Raw genomic sequence first — 11671 nt, forward strand, 5'->3', positions numbered from 1 at the left:
AGGATCACGCTAACAAATATCTTGGTGCTTGAAAATAAGATTGAATAAGTAAAACATTTATAATTATCTACATAGTATATACCACCTAAAACTTTTGTTTTTTTTTTTTAATAAAAAAATTTCACTTAATTCTATCTTAATCCCGTTATAAGAAAATCCCTGGAGTAGAGGGAGAAGGTAGAAAGATACTATATTTTAAAAAATTATACATTCTACGTATTGCTACGTACTAAACATCTATCGTAAGTTTTTCGGACCAAAAGTTACGAGGAAATCTTGTTGTACCCCCCGGCGAAGACTTCCGTGCATAGATTACTAATATTATATATAATTTCACAAAATTTGTTAGCTTATGCAAACCCCAAGAGAATGAATATTCACATAGAGAATATAATTTCTTAGTTTATGCAAACTATGCATAGTACATGTACAACTCTATGCGTTCAAATTTTGTGGTATAAAAAGACAAAACAAAAATCTAGAATATTGGTTTTACAAACAACTGCAGCCTTATAGAGTAATTAAAGATCAATTTTATTTTACAAAACAAATTAATCAATCAACAAAACAGGGTAAATAAATCCTAGAAAAAAGCTTATAACCGAATCATAAACACCGCGACGTAAAACGTTATAAAAAACAAAACCGTGATAAACCCATTTCGTCTGCCACCACTAGCCATGGGAAGCACATCAGGAAGCAAACATTCCTCGCCGTTAAATATTACTTTCGCCGGAAACCCATCACGTTCCGCCACATTAATCCCCGGGGTGAGTTTCTTGCTGAACTGTATAACCGATTGCTGTTTACCCGAAACCCTAATATTCTTCTTCTTTGGATCTTTTTCATCAGCCTCGGCCACAAGATAATCTAGACCCGGCAGACCTTCCATGAAAATGGTGTTGTTGACACCTCCGTCCACGCTTAAGAGACTCGCGTTGAACGAGTAGGCTTTCTCGAACCCTAGAAGCGCCGGTTTTTTCATCTGAACCGCGAGGAACCAGTTGGGGAAATCGATTTCTCCCCAGTTAAAAATCGTGATCCTCACTGTCCAACCACCTCTATAATCCGAGGCCATGTGCCAGTTAATCGATACGCCGCAATTGTCCCCACACGGCATCGGGTTAGGGACGGTTTTGTGCTTGAGTGCGTTCCAAGCAAGGGTTAGAGCTGTTCTGTTTTCGAAAGGTAAGAGAAGGGCATCTGGAGGGATGAGAAGAGACGGAGATTCGGCGTTGCAGGTGCGTCGCGTTTCGGAAACACAACCACAAGCGCAAGTGTTACATGGAATGATCGAGTCGTTGAAGAAAGCAGAGAAGGAGACGCAACATTTTGGTATCTCGGTTTTGGCTTGCGTGATGTTGCATACGATCTGCCAACTAGCGAAAGATGATTTATTGGTGGGCATACCGCTCGGATCCGGATAAAAAGTCGGGCTTACCCGAACGGGCGGCCCGCACGCGTAATCCGGGTTTAACGTCCCTTTGATCCTCCAGTTCTGCGGAGGGAAAAGCGCGGATCGGTTGAAATCGGGAGGCATTTTAGAAACTTGCATCGTGAAGACGGAGACTGATTTTGAAGGGTCCATAGTAGGTGGCAAGATCGTACCGTTTCTGCAGCAAAAAGGGATCTTGCCTAAAATAGGGTCGTCTTTTTTGGTTGGAGGCAAGTCTATGATGACCGGTCGTCTCTCACAGGTGAGAACGTCAGCAAAATCGAGACCAGTGTAGATTAGGGACTGAGGACCGAAGATGCATTTCGTGGCGTCCACGACCGTAGGATATGCGCCTTGCATTTTCTGTATGAACTCGTCTCGCATCCAGTCGAAACTTAGCTCCCAATGGTCGAGCCGGCCTAGTGGGTTGTGGTTTTCCATGGTTACTTCGGTTAGGTAGTTCTGGTCGTAGGCTCTGATCACGTCGTACATTATGGTCAAGTCTCCTGGCTGTCGTGGGAAGAATTTGGTGGTGATTGTAGTGTTGACTTTAATGCTCGCGTCTCTTTTGCAGCACGTCGTTAGCTCTCTTTTGCCTAATGGACATATTTAATTGTTTGAGTAAGAAACATGCTATTTTAACTTCAAACGGTATATCATTATTATATGATAATTTAATTGCATTGTACAAAGTGATGACTTTACGATCTTGATTGTGATTAAATCCGTTAGAAATGAGTTTAAAGCGCTATGTGTTTTCCTTTAAAGCATTTACAGTGCGGCTTATATAGTAGGCTAAAAATATTTTGTATAAAAATGATTTTTTTTTTTGTTTGGTAGGGTTGTATAAAATTGATTTTATAGTTAGGAAAAAAAATATAATTAAAAAAAAAAAAAAAAAAAAAAAAAAAAAAACAAATATGNGTTTGTTTAATGGTAGTGGATTTTGTAGAATTTGTAAACTCAAAAAAATTGTGTATTATTGGATCATTGATTATAAAACCTTTTATTAAAATCTTGTTTTACTTATTTCATAATTTAAATACTCAGCTAAAATAATATCTAAATTAGTGAAAAAGTAAAAAATAATAAAATCTCCTAGAAACATTATTTCTAACAAAATTTTGAACGTTAACAATTACCATAAGAAATATTAACAAAACATAAGAGCAAAAGGGAATCATAGGAGTAATTACTTTGAAGAGTAGGTTCAGGACAGAGCCAACCATCATTAACAAGCGATATGTTGGTCGGCAAAGGAATCGCCGGAGGAGCCACCATGAACTGAGTCCCGACAAGCTCGATCTCAGCCGTCATCTGTTTTAAGTCTCCGGCCGTTTGAATGGCCGTTTTGAGGTCGGAGACAGGATAGCCACCGAAGATGGTGCCGTTTCCTACCAAAGCAGGAAGCTCAGTTCCATTGACGATCAGCGCATCGCTGGCGGAGATAAGTATTTCGTTGTGTTGGAATCCAACGAACACCCTCCATTCTTTGAGCTCTTCACGGCCGTTGTTTAGAACCGTGAGGAGTGACTCGAACCGATAAGGCTGGTCGCTTGTGTCGTTTGGAGGGATCTTTCGACCGAGTATGAATTCGTAAGAGAGAAAGATCCCGTTGCAAAGATCTGATGGCGAAATTGGCGCAGGTGCCGGAGCCATTATTTCTGGAGGAAGCTGAGACAGAGACGGTGGAGTAATGGTTAATAAGAGTAACACTCCGAATAAAATCGGAAGGAGTAGTCCCATTGTGCCTTTCTCCAAAGAAAATTAGAACCCAAATGGTTTTTTTTTGTTTTTTGGTTTATTTGGTCTAACGCGAGTGCTATAATCATAGGAGGTTTTGGTAAAACGTTGTAGGATAATAGGATTCACGTCGAGAGGTTTTGAGTTTAGAACTCGTGCCACGCACGTTGGTAGGTTGATTATGAAGTAGAGAATATAAAAATTGAGTCGTGGACGCAAATTATTTATTTTTTCACAACATCGGCATGACACGATCATTCCAACAATATGCCAACATATTTCTAAAAGATTTCATGGATCGTCCAGCTCAATACCCGCAATATCTGTACATATATATTTGAATTCTATGTGGTCGTTCTGCTCGATGTTTTGGACTTCAATTTTACAGATCTGATCTATCCCCAATATATTTTACAGCTAGAAGGTAAGCCTTATTGGTTCTATTTTTTCATTTCTTTTAGTTTTTTCTCAAGATTCATCAAAATATATATTAACGTTTCTTTTCTTAAAAAATCCAAATTAATTAAAATGCCAAAGTAAATAAATTGAATTTTTACATACATCTCTTTTTAAACCAAAAAAAAAAAATAGTACATTGACCGAACCCTGTTTTTCTAGGATTGGGATGGAACGTATAGTAGAACTTTGGTGCAGTTGACCTGTATACTATGTGAAAATGATGGTCGAATAATGGATGGTAGGACTTCAGATATGTGTTGAAGATTACGTGAAAATTTTAACAACGAAAAAAAAAAAGATAACGTGAAAACTGCTTTTTGTTCGGCTAGACTTAATTGGACTTATCACTTATTTATGGGTATTATTGATAGGTTGTTCATATTTACTTAGTTTTTTCCAATATATATATATATATATATATATATATTTTTCATATTACTTAGTTGCTTACTCGAGACTTCAGAGTGGAAGTTGATATAATATACCCACTTTCCAACAATGGCAACTGTTACAACAATGAGAGTGAACGTCAATTATTTGGATGTTCAGTGAGTGCATGGTGAACAATTTGACCACTAGGGATCAAACAAATTTAGGTTCTTAGTAATATGTTATATGTGGCAATGGACACACTTCTTTGCCCATGTCTTGTATATCGTTTTTGTTTATTTTCTGCAACTTATTCAACTACTCCTACAAGTTAGGAAGACACATTCCCATGACTTGACTACTTCAAACTTGATAATAAAACACTTAAAACAACAACTAATGTGACTTCATTTCCTCCCCTAAACTGAAAGTCTCCTTTCAGTTTATACTTCCTTCGAGCAAACACCCATTCTGCTCCTGAGTTTCTCAAACACTTCAAGCTTCACTGCTTTTGTCATGATGTCGGAGACCTGATCATGTGTACTGCAATAGCCGAGCTGAATTACTCCATCATTCACCAATTCTCTCAAATAATGAAACCTGACATGAATATGCTTGCTCCTCCCATGTAATACTGGATTTTTAGACAACTTGATTGTTGAACTGTTATCGCAGAACATGATAGTACCTTTCTCTTGCTGAAAACCAATCTCAGCCATAATATTTCTGAGCCACACGGCTTGGCAAGCTCCATAAGCTGCAGAAACAAACTCTGCTTCAGTTGTAGACAATTGGCTGCTTCTTTGAGACCCATGACACTGCGCCTCCACCCAACATAAAAACGTATCCATAGGTGCTTTTGAAATCATCAGCATCTCCTGCATAGTCGCTATCCACATATCCAACCAGTTTTTGCTCACCACCATACTTGTACTGAATTCCATACTCTCGTGTACCCTGAACATATCTTAGGATCCTCTTTGCCGCTGCCATATGTTGTTCGTTTGGTTTCTCCATGTATCTGCTGACCAGATTTACCGAATAAATTAAATCTGGTCTAGTTGCAGTTAGATACCTTAAGCTCCCAACAAGCTGCTTAAATGTCGTAGCATTTACTTCTTCTCCAGCTCCCTCTCTTGTCAGCTTGTTACCCGGTACCATTGGATTCTTAACTGCATTACACTCCTCAATACCATACTTCTTCAAAGTTTCCTCTGCATACTTCTTCTGACTAATGAAGATACCTTTCTCATCTTGAACAATCTCCACTCCCAGAAAATATTTCATTTTCCCCAGATCGGTCATAGAGAACTCATTCATCATGGAGACCTTAAACTCTTCTAGCATTTCAGCAGAGTCTCCTGTGTAGATGAGATCATCAACATAAAGACTTACCACCAAGCTGCGTCTTTCTTCTTTACAAACAATGTATGCTCATAGTAGCACTTCTCAAAGCCTTCTCGTAGAAAGTAACCTTCAATGCGACTATACCAAGCTCTAGGAGCTTGTTTCAAGCCGTACAAGGCTTTTCTCAGTCTATACACTTTCTCAACTTCATTACTGACCTCAAACCCTCTTGGTTGCTCCACAAACACTTCTTCCAGCAGTTCTCCATGCAAGAAAGCACTCTTGACATCTAACTGGTAGACAAACCAACCCTTCTCTGCAGCCAGTCCTAATATCACCCTTATGGTATCCCACCTAGCAACTGGTGCGAAGACCTCATGATAATCTATTCCCTCTTTTTGATGATATCCCTTGGCCACCAATCTTGCCTTGAATTTGTCGATTTCACCATTCTCATTGAGCTTTGTTTTGAATACCCACTTAACTCCAATCTTTTTTGCTCCTTCAGGTAGATCAACAAGCTCCCAAGTGTTATTCTCTTCAATTGAAGCAATCTCCTTTTCCATTGCTTCTCTCCACACTTCTTGTTGTGCTGCATCATCAAACGACGTGGGATCTTCTATTGCTATGAACATTGCCAAGATCTCTCTTTCATCTTCTTCTACTAGAAATCCTGCATCTCTGGTGTCAAAATCCTTGAACCACACTGGTCTCCTTATCGTCCTCTTTGATCCTTCTCTTATAGGAGCCTGAACTTCTCCAATAGGATTTTGAGCTTCTAAACCGGATTGAGCTTCCTCTGCTACAACAGTTTCTTCCTCTATTACTCGGTTTTCTTCTTCTGCAACCGCATGTTTTTCTGCAGGTTCAACGTCTGAATTATCCATTGAAGCTCTTTCTCCTCCTGTTTATCTTCCCAGTTCCAGCCTCTATTTTCATCGAACTGCACATCTCTACTCGTTACTATCTTCTTTGTTACTGGATTGTACAACCGATACGCCTTTGACTCCTTGCTCACTCCAAAGAACACACACTTGACACTCTTCTCGTCAAGCTTAATTCTTTTCTCATATGGTACCAGTCCATACGCAATGCTCCCAAACACTCTGAGATGTGTTACTGATGGTTTCATGTTGCTCCACTTCTCCTCCGGTGTGACATCGTTTAGAGCCTTTGATGGACTCCTGTTCAATATGTATACAGCATATTGAACTGCTTCTGGCCAAAAACGTCTTGGAACACCGGTTTCGAGCATCATGCATCTTGTCATGTTCATGACAGTTCTGTTCTTCCTCTCTGCGATTCCGTTCTGTTGAGGTGTATACGCAACTGTGAGTTGACGTTTGATACCAAATTCTCTGCAATACTCGTCAAACTCCCTAGAGTTAAACTCTCCTCCCCTGTCAGAACGTAGACACACCAACAGTTGCCCCAATTCTCTTTCAACTCCAACTTTAAACTCCTTAAACACTCTAAACGCTTCTGATTTTTCTGTCAAGAAGTATGTCCAGCACTTTCTACTGTAATCATCTATGAAATTGATGATGTACCTTTTTCCGCCTTCAGATGATGGAGTAATTGGTCCACATATATCAGTGTGAACCAGTTGAAGCCCCCGAGTAGATCTCCACACACTTCTCTTGGGAATGCTTTCACGGTTCTGCTTCCCTCTCATGCAGACATCACACAAAGCTCCTTCTGCTTCTTCGCTTAGCTTAGGCATCCCAGTCACCATGTTCTTCTCTGCTAATGTTCTTAAGCTTCCATTGTTGAGATGACCGTATCTTCTGTGCCACAGGTCATTTGTCTCCATCACTTGTAAGCACTGACTCTCTTCTTCTCTCTTAGCTTCTCTAACAATGGCAAATATTACGAACATCCTGTTTTTTGACATTGTTGAGTGCATTATCAACCTTTTCTCCCCTTTGTGCCACACTTCGCATGCCCCATCTTCAATTATGACTCTTAACCCTTTCTCCTGCAACTGTCCCACACTGAGGAGATTGTTCTTCAGCCCAGGCACAAGGTAGACGTCTGAGATTACTTGAATTCTCCCATTGATTTCAAGTCGCAGCTTCCCTCTTCCTTCTACTGACATCTTCCTGTCGTCTCCCAACTTCACTGTTCTCTTGAAGGTATCATCCAACTCGATGAACCACTCTCTTGAACCGCACATGTGATTACTGCAACTTGAGTCGAGGAACCAAACCTGTTCCCCCTCATTCTTGACTTCCTCTATATGTGCCATCAGCAATAGATCCTCCTCCAACTCTACATAGTTCGCTTCTTTGTCCCACTCTGGACACTCTGATTTGTAGTGCCCCTTCTTGTGACATTTGAAGCATTCTACATGATCCTTGTTTGCATTGCCTCGACCTCTTCCTTGATATCCACTTCTTCCTCTTCCTCTAGGTGAATATCCTCTCCGGCCTCTGACATTGCTTACTCTCCATTGCCCTTCCACCTTAAGAGCTTTCTCCTCACCATTGTGTCTGACCATGTTCTGCTCATGAACCCTCAGAGAGCTCTGCAGACCGTCAACTATCATACCGGATATCCTTGGACTCCTCAATTGCACATACAATGTATGTGAATTTCTCAGCTAATGTTCTGAGAATCTTCTCGACAATCTTGGAGTCAGGCATATCTTCTCCAAGATTACGCATGTCATTCGCTACTTCCATTACTCTTGAGAAGTAGTCTTCAATTGTTTCTCCATAACTCATCTCAAGAACTTCAAAGGACCTTCTTAGCCTCTGCAGTTGTGCACTCTGCACCATGTCGTTTCCTTGATACTTCTTCTTCATTGAATCCCACAGCTCCTTCGACGTATCTTTCTTGAGAATCGATTTCAGAATCGTCTTGTCAATTGAGGCGAAGAGATAGTTTTTCACCTTGTGATCGGTGACTGTCTTCTCTGCTATTTTCTCCAACAGCTCGGTTCTCTGTGCTCCTGACAGAACTGTTCCTCTTTCTTGACTAGGTATTCCGGTCTCAATCAGATCCCACTACTCCTTGGATCTGATCAGATTCTCCATGAGCATCGCCCAATGCTCGTAGTCTCCATCAAACTTTGGTAACACCATCGCGTCTCTGTCACTCATTCTCTCAGGTTAGTAGTAATGGCTCTGATACCACTTTGTTATCTTTGCAAATACGAAAGCTTTCTCAGAACCAAAAAAAACTGAATGATCCATATGTCTTAAAATAAAGAGTTACAGGAAAAGGATTATATAGTAGAACTATATCTTAGCACTACTCCCTAAAAAACCTGCAACTTATTCAACTACTCCTACAAGTCAGGAAGACACATTCCCATGACTTGACTACTTCAAACTTGATAATAAAACACTTAAAACAACAACTAATGTGACTTCAGTTTTTCTGTCATATATACGAACATGATCAGGGAAACATATGGGACGTCCTCCAAACCGGAATAGTTTCCGAGCTCAAGTCATGAAGGATTAATTCGACTGGTTGAAGCGTTATAAAATTTACGATATAAAATGTTATGGTTTGATTATGATGATGGAACTCTCAAGGAAGCAACCAGAGGAGTTGTCCTCCGATTTAGGGTATATATTTAGAAAGAGAATGATGAGAATTGAGAAACGTACGAGATTTCCAACATATCGTTTAGATATCTCTTTTAATTCACCAGACATATCAATTTTAGGTGGAGCTTACCTTGATTACAAAATAAAAAAAAAAAAGTTAAGCTTACCGGACATATAAATGTGTCATTGGTGTCGTGCACTCCCTCATATAGGACAACCCTTTCATACTGCAAATAAGAAAATAACCAACTCCACCACTGACACATTTGTATAAGAAATCGGCCGAAAAATTAATGTTTAGAGCCACAAACATAAATTTGGCCCGCTGGTTGTATCCATGGTCGACTATGTTTTTAAGAAAACCTCTCGATGCCATCCCTGAAGTCATAATTTGATGTGCATCCCCATTGGAGGCAATAAGAATAGGCTTTTTATAGAAGAATAAAAAAAAAATCTGACGTAAGTCTGGATACTGGTCGGGTGTTCCACAATGTATTGGGTCGGGCTACTTAGTCGTAAGCCCTAGGAAACCGACTATGATTCTCTAAATTTTGCGTATTTTTCTTTCCTTTTTTTGATCAACATTTTTGAAATCAATTATTAGTGAATGGCCAAATATTATTTCTTCTTTGCGCCTTCGGATTATTAGGATCACATGCTTCTGTTTAGGCTTGAGCATTGCGGGTATCATCAGGTATCTGCTTGATTAAGTAACCCAACCCTCTAACCCAATCAGAGTGTCAGCAACGTTTTACCAATTATCATCCCTTTAAACTCAGACCAACATTCAACAACGGTAAACAATAAAAACAATTATTGTAGAGACAGACCATTGATCTTTTGTCCCACTGCCTCAACAACTTTTTGGGCTAATTGCCACTATCCAAATAGTAACAAACTATCTTTATGTTGAGTATTCGTATTTTAATGCACTTTTTTACGGCTTATCTTTAAAGGTCAACAATGGAGGTCAGGACCTGTGTACCTAGGCATACAATATGTACCTAGGCATATAAATTTCCACCGTCTAAGCGAAACAAAAGGGAAATATGTTTTTTTATCGATACATAATTTAGCCTCTTGGGAAAACAGAAAGATATGTGTTGGTCCAAAGCTGGCTAGCTATAAAATTTTCGTTGCATGTGTATTTTGAATTTTCCAACGGTGCAAATTCGCAATAATTGAAATACTAATATATTCTGATTTAAGTATTTAACGACAATCACATGTGAATTATAAACTAATACAATGATTAAAAAAGGTACTACTAGCCGTGAATTTAGCTGATCAATAGATATACCAAATTTATTACTGTATCGTTTGACCATTAGTCGTGAAAACGACAGGATTGGTTAATTAACGAATACAGATAGGAGTAAGATAAATCATTAGACTGTATTTTAAACTTCAAAGGCAAAATAAACCCGACCGACAAAATAGTGTTAAAATTGAACTAATTAATTAAGTGTAAACCACTAAAAGAGCACAGCTATAAAAAGTAAACAATTATTTATTTCTGAATTCTGAATATGTTAATATTATCAAGAACAATTAAATACAAATTGTCAACAACAAAAGAAAGAAGAGAAAAAGTTAAAAACAGATCGAAGAAAAGTAAAAAGATAATGATTTGATCCAACATCATTTGGTTTTCCATGATCAAAAGATATATCTAAACATTTTTGTAGATCTACCGATCTTGCCACATTTTTCCGATGTTTTCTTCTTAATTTTCCGGCGAATATATTTATCCGTCACACTAAACAGAGGAAGACAGCGAAAAGAGCAAAAATAATAGAACAAGAACTCGTAAACCGATCTGAGCCTGAACCTGGTGGTGGAGTATGATAGTAAAACGGGAAGTAAGGGACGATCGGGTTCGGTGGAGGCGGCGTAGGGTAGTTTCCTGAGTAAGGCGGAGGATAGTAATAGCCTTGACCACCGTCACCGTACGGTGGAGGGTATTTGCCGCCAGAAGAAGGAGGAGGGTAATAGTACGAGCTACCGCCACCGCTACTGCCGCCGGAGCTAGGACTAGGAGGAGAAGGAGGCGGAGGACATGCGGCGGTTGTGGGAGTTGACGGTGGTGGAGGAGAAGGCGGAGGAGGAGTTGATTGGACTGGACTACAAGGATTGTCGCATGAAGAGCACATTGTACAAGAAACAACCTCGTCTTTAGATGTCACTGTCGGTGTTACTGACACTAGCAGCATAACAACAACAACAACAAGTGTAGACAAAGTGTGTAACTGGTTTGTTTCCATTGTAAGAGATCGGATTTAGAAACTTAGTTTTGTGTGTGAGAATAATATGCACAAAAAAGGTAAAAGAGGAAGAAGAAGATGAGAGAGAGCCAAAGAGGAGTGGGAAAGAAATAAGAAGAAGCACGTTCAAAGGAGGAGTGTTCTTCTTTTTATCGATGATTTTTTAATATAAAAACTTATACTATAAATGATTTTTTGTTATACTATAAACTAGTAGTATATAATTAGTGAAAGTTCGGTGGAGTGTATTAAGAGTTTTATTTAATGCTTTTAAATGAAAAGAGACTCTGGTTCGATTGATCGATTGTTCAGTTCTTATAAAATAGTATGAGTTATGCAAAGTAGTGGAGATAAATTATTGGAGATTTTGGATGATTAAATTTATTTATATTTTTGTGTGTGAACTGTGAAGACTATAATTATCCATTGCAAATATCGTGGTGCATGCAAAATTATACATAATCGCTCGTTACAAAAAAAAAAAAAAAAAAATT

General features: G+C 39.1%; 2 protein-coding genes across 2 annotated transcripts; both read right to left on the reverse strand.

The window, feature by feature from the left end:
* Positions 437-3308, reverse strand: LOC104725421 (COBRA-like protein 9). The gene is made up of 2 exons (XM_010444085.1): positions 2632-3308; positions 437-2031 (listed from the first exon to the last, which is right to left on the reverse strand). The coding sequence occupies exons 1-2, from the start codon at positions 3179-3181 to the stop codon at positions 596-598; spliced, it is 1986 nt and encodes a 661-aa protein (XP_010442387.1). The 5' UTR covers positions 3182-3308; the 3' UTR covers positions 437-595.
* LOC104725422 (leucine-rich repeat extensin-like protein 6) lies at positions 10404-11463 on the reverse strand. The gene has a single exon (XM_010444086.2). The coding sequence runs from the start codon at positions 11175-11177 to the stop codon at positions 10668-10670; it is 510 nt and encodes a 169-aa protein (XP_010442388.1). The 5' UTR covers positions 11178-11463; the 3' UTR covers positions 10404-10667.

The sequence above is a fragment of the Camelina sativa genome, chromosome 11, assembly GCF_000633955.1.
Source record: "Camelina sativa cultivar DH55 chromosome 11, Cs, whole genome shotgun sequence".
Classification (NCBI taxonomy): domain Eukaryota; kingdom Viridiplantae; phylum Streptophyta; class Magnoliopsida; order Brassicales; family Brassicaceae; genus Camelina; species Camelina sativa.

Bases quoted from the DNA above. Each gene is read 5' to 3' on its own strand.
- LOC104725421 (XM_010444085.1), bottom strand. From the start codon at position 3,181: ATGGGACTACTCCTTCCGATTTTATTCGGAGTGTTACTCTTATTAACC. The intron at 2,032-2,631 runs GTAATTACTCCT...TATGTCCATTAG, and splicing joins TCCTGAACCTACTCTTCAAA to GCAAAAGAGAGCTAACGACG.
- LOC104725422 (XM_010444086.2), bottom strand. From the start codon at position 11,177: ATGGAAACAAACCAGTTACACACTTTGTCTACACTTGTTGTTGTTGTT.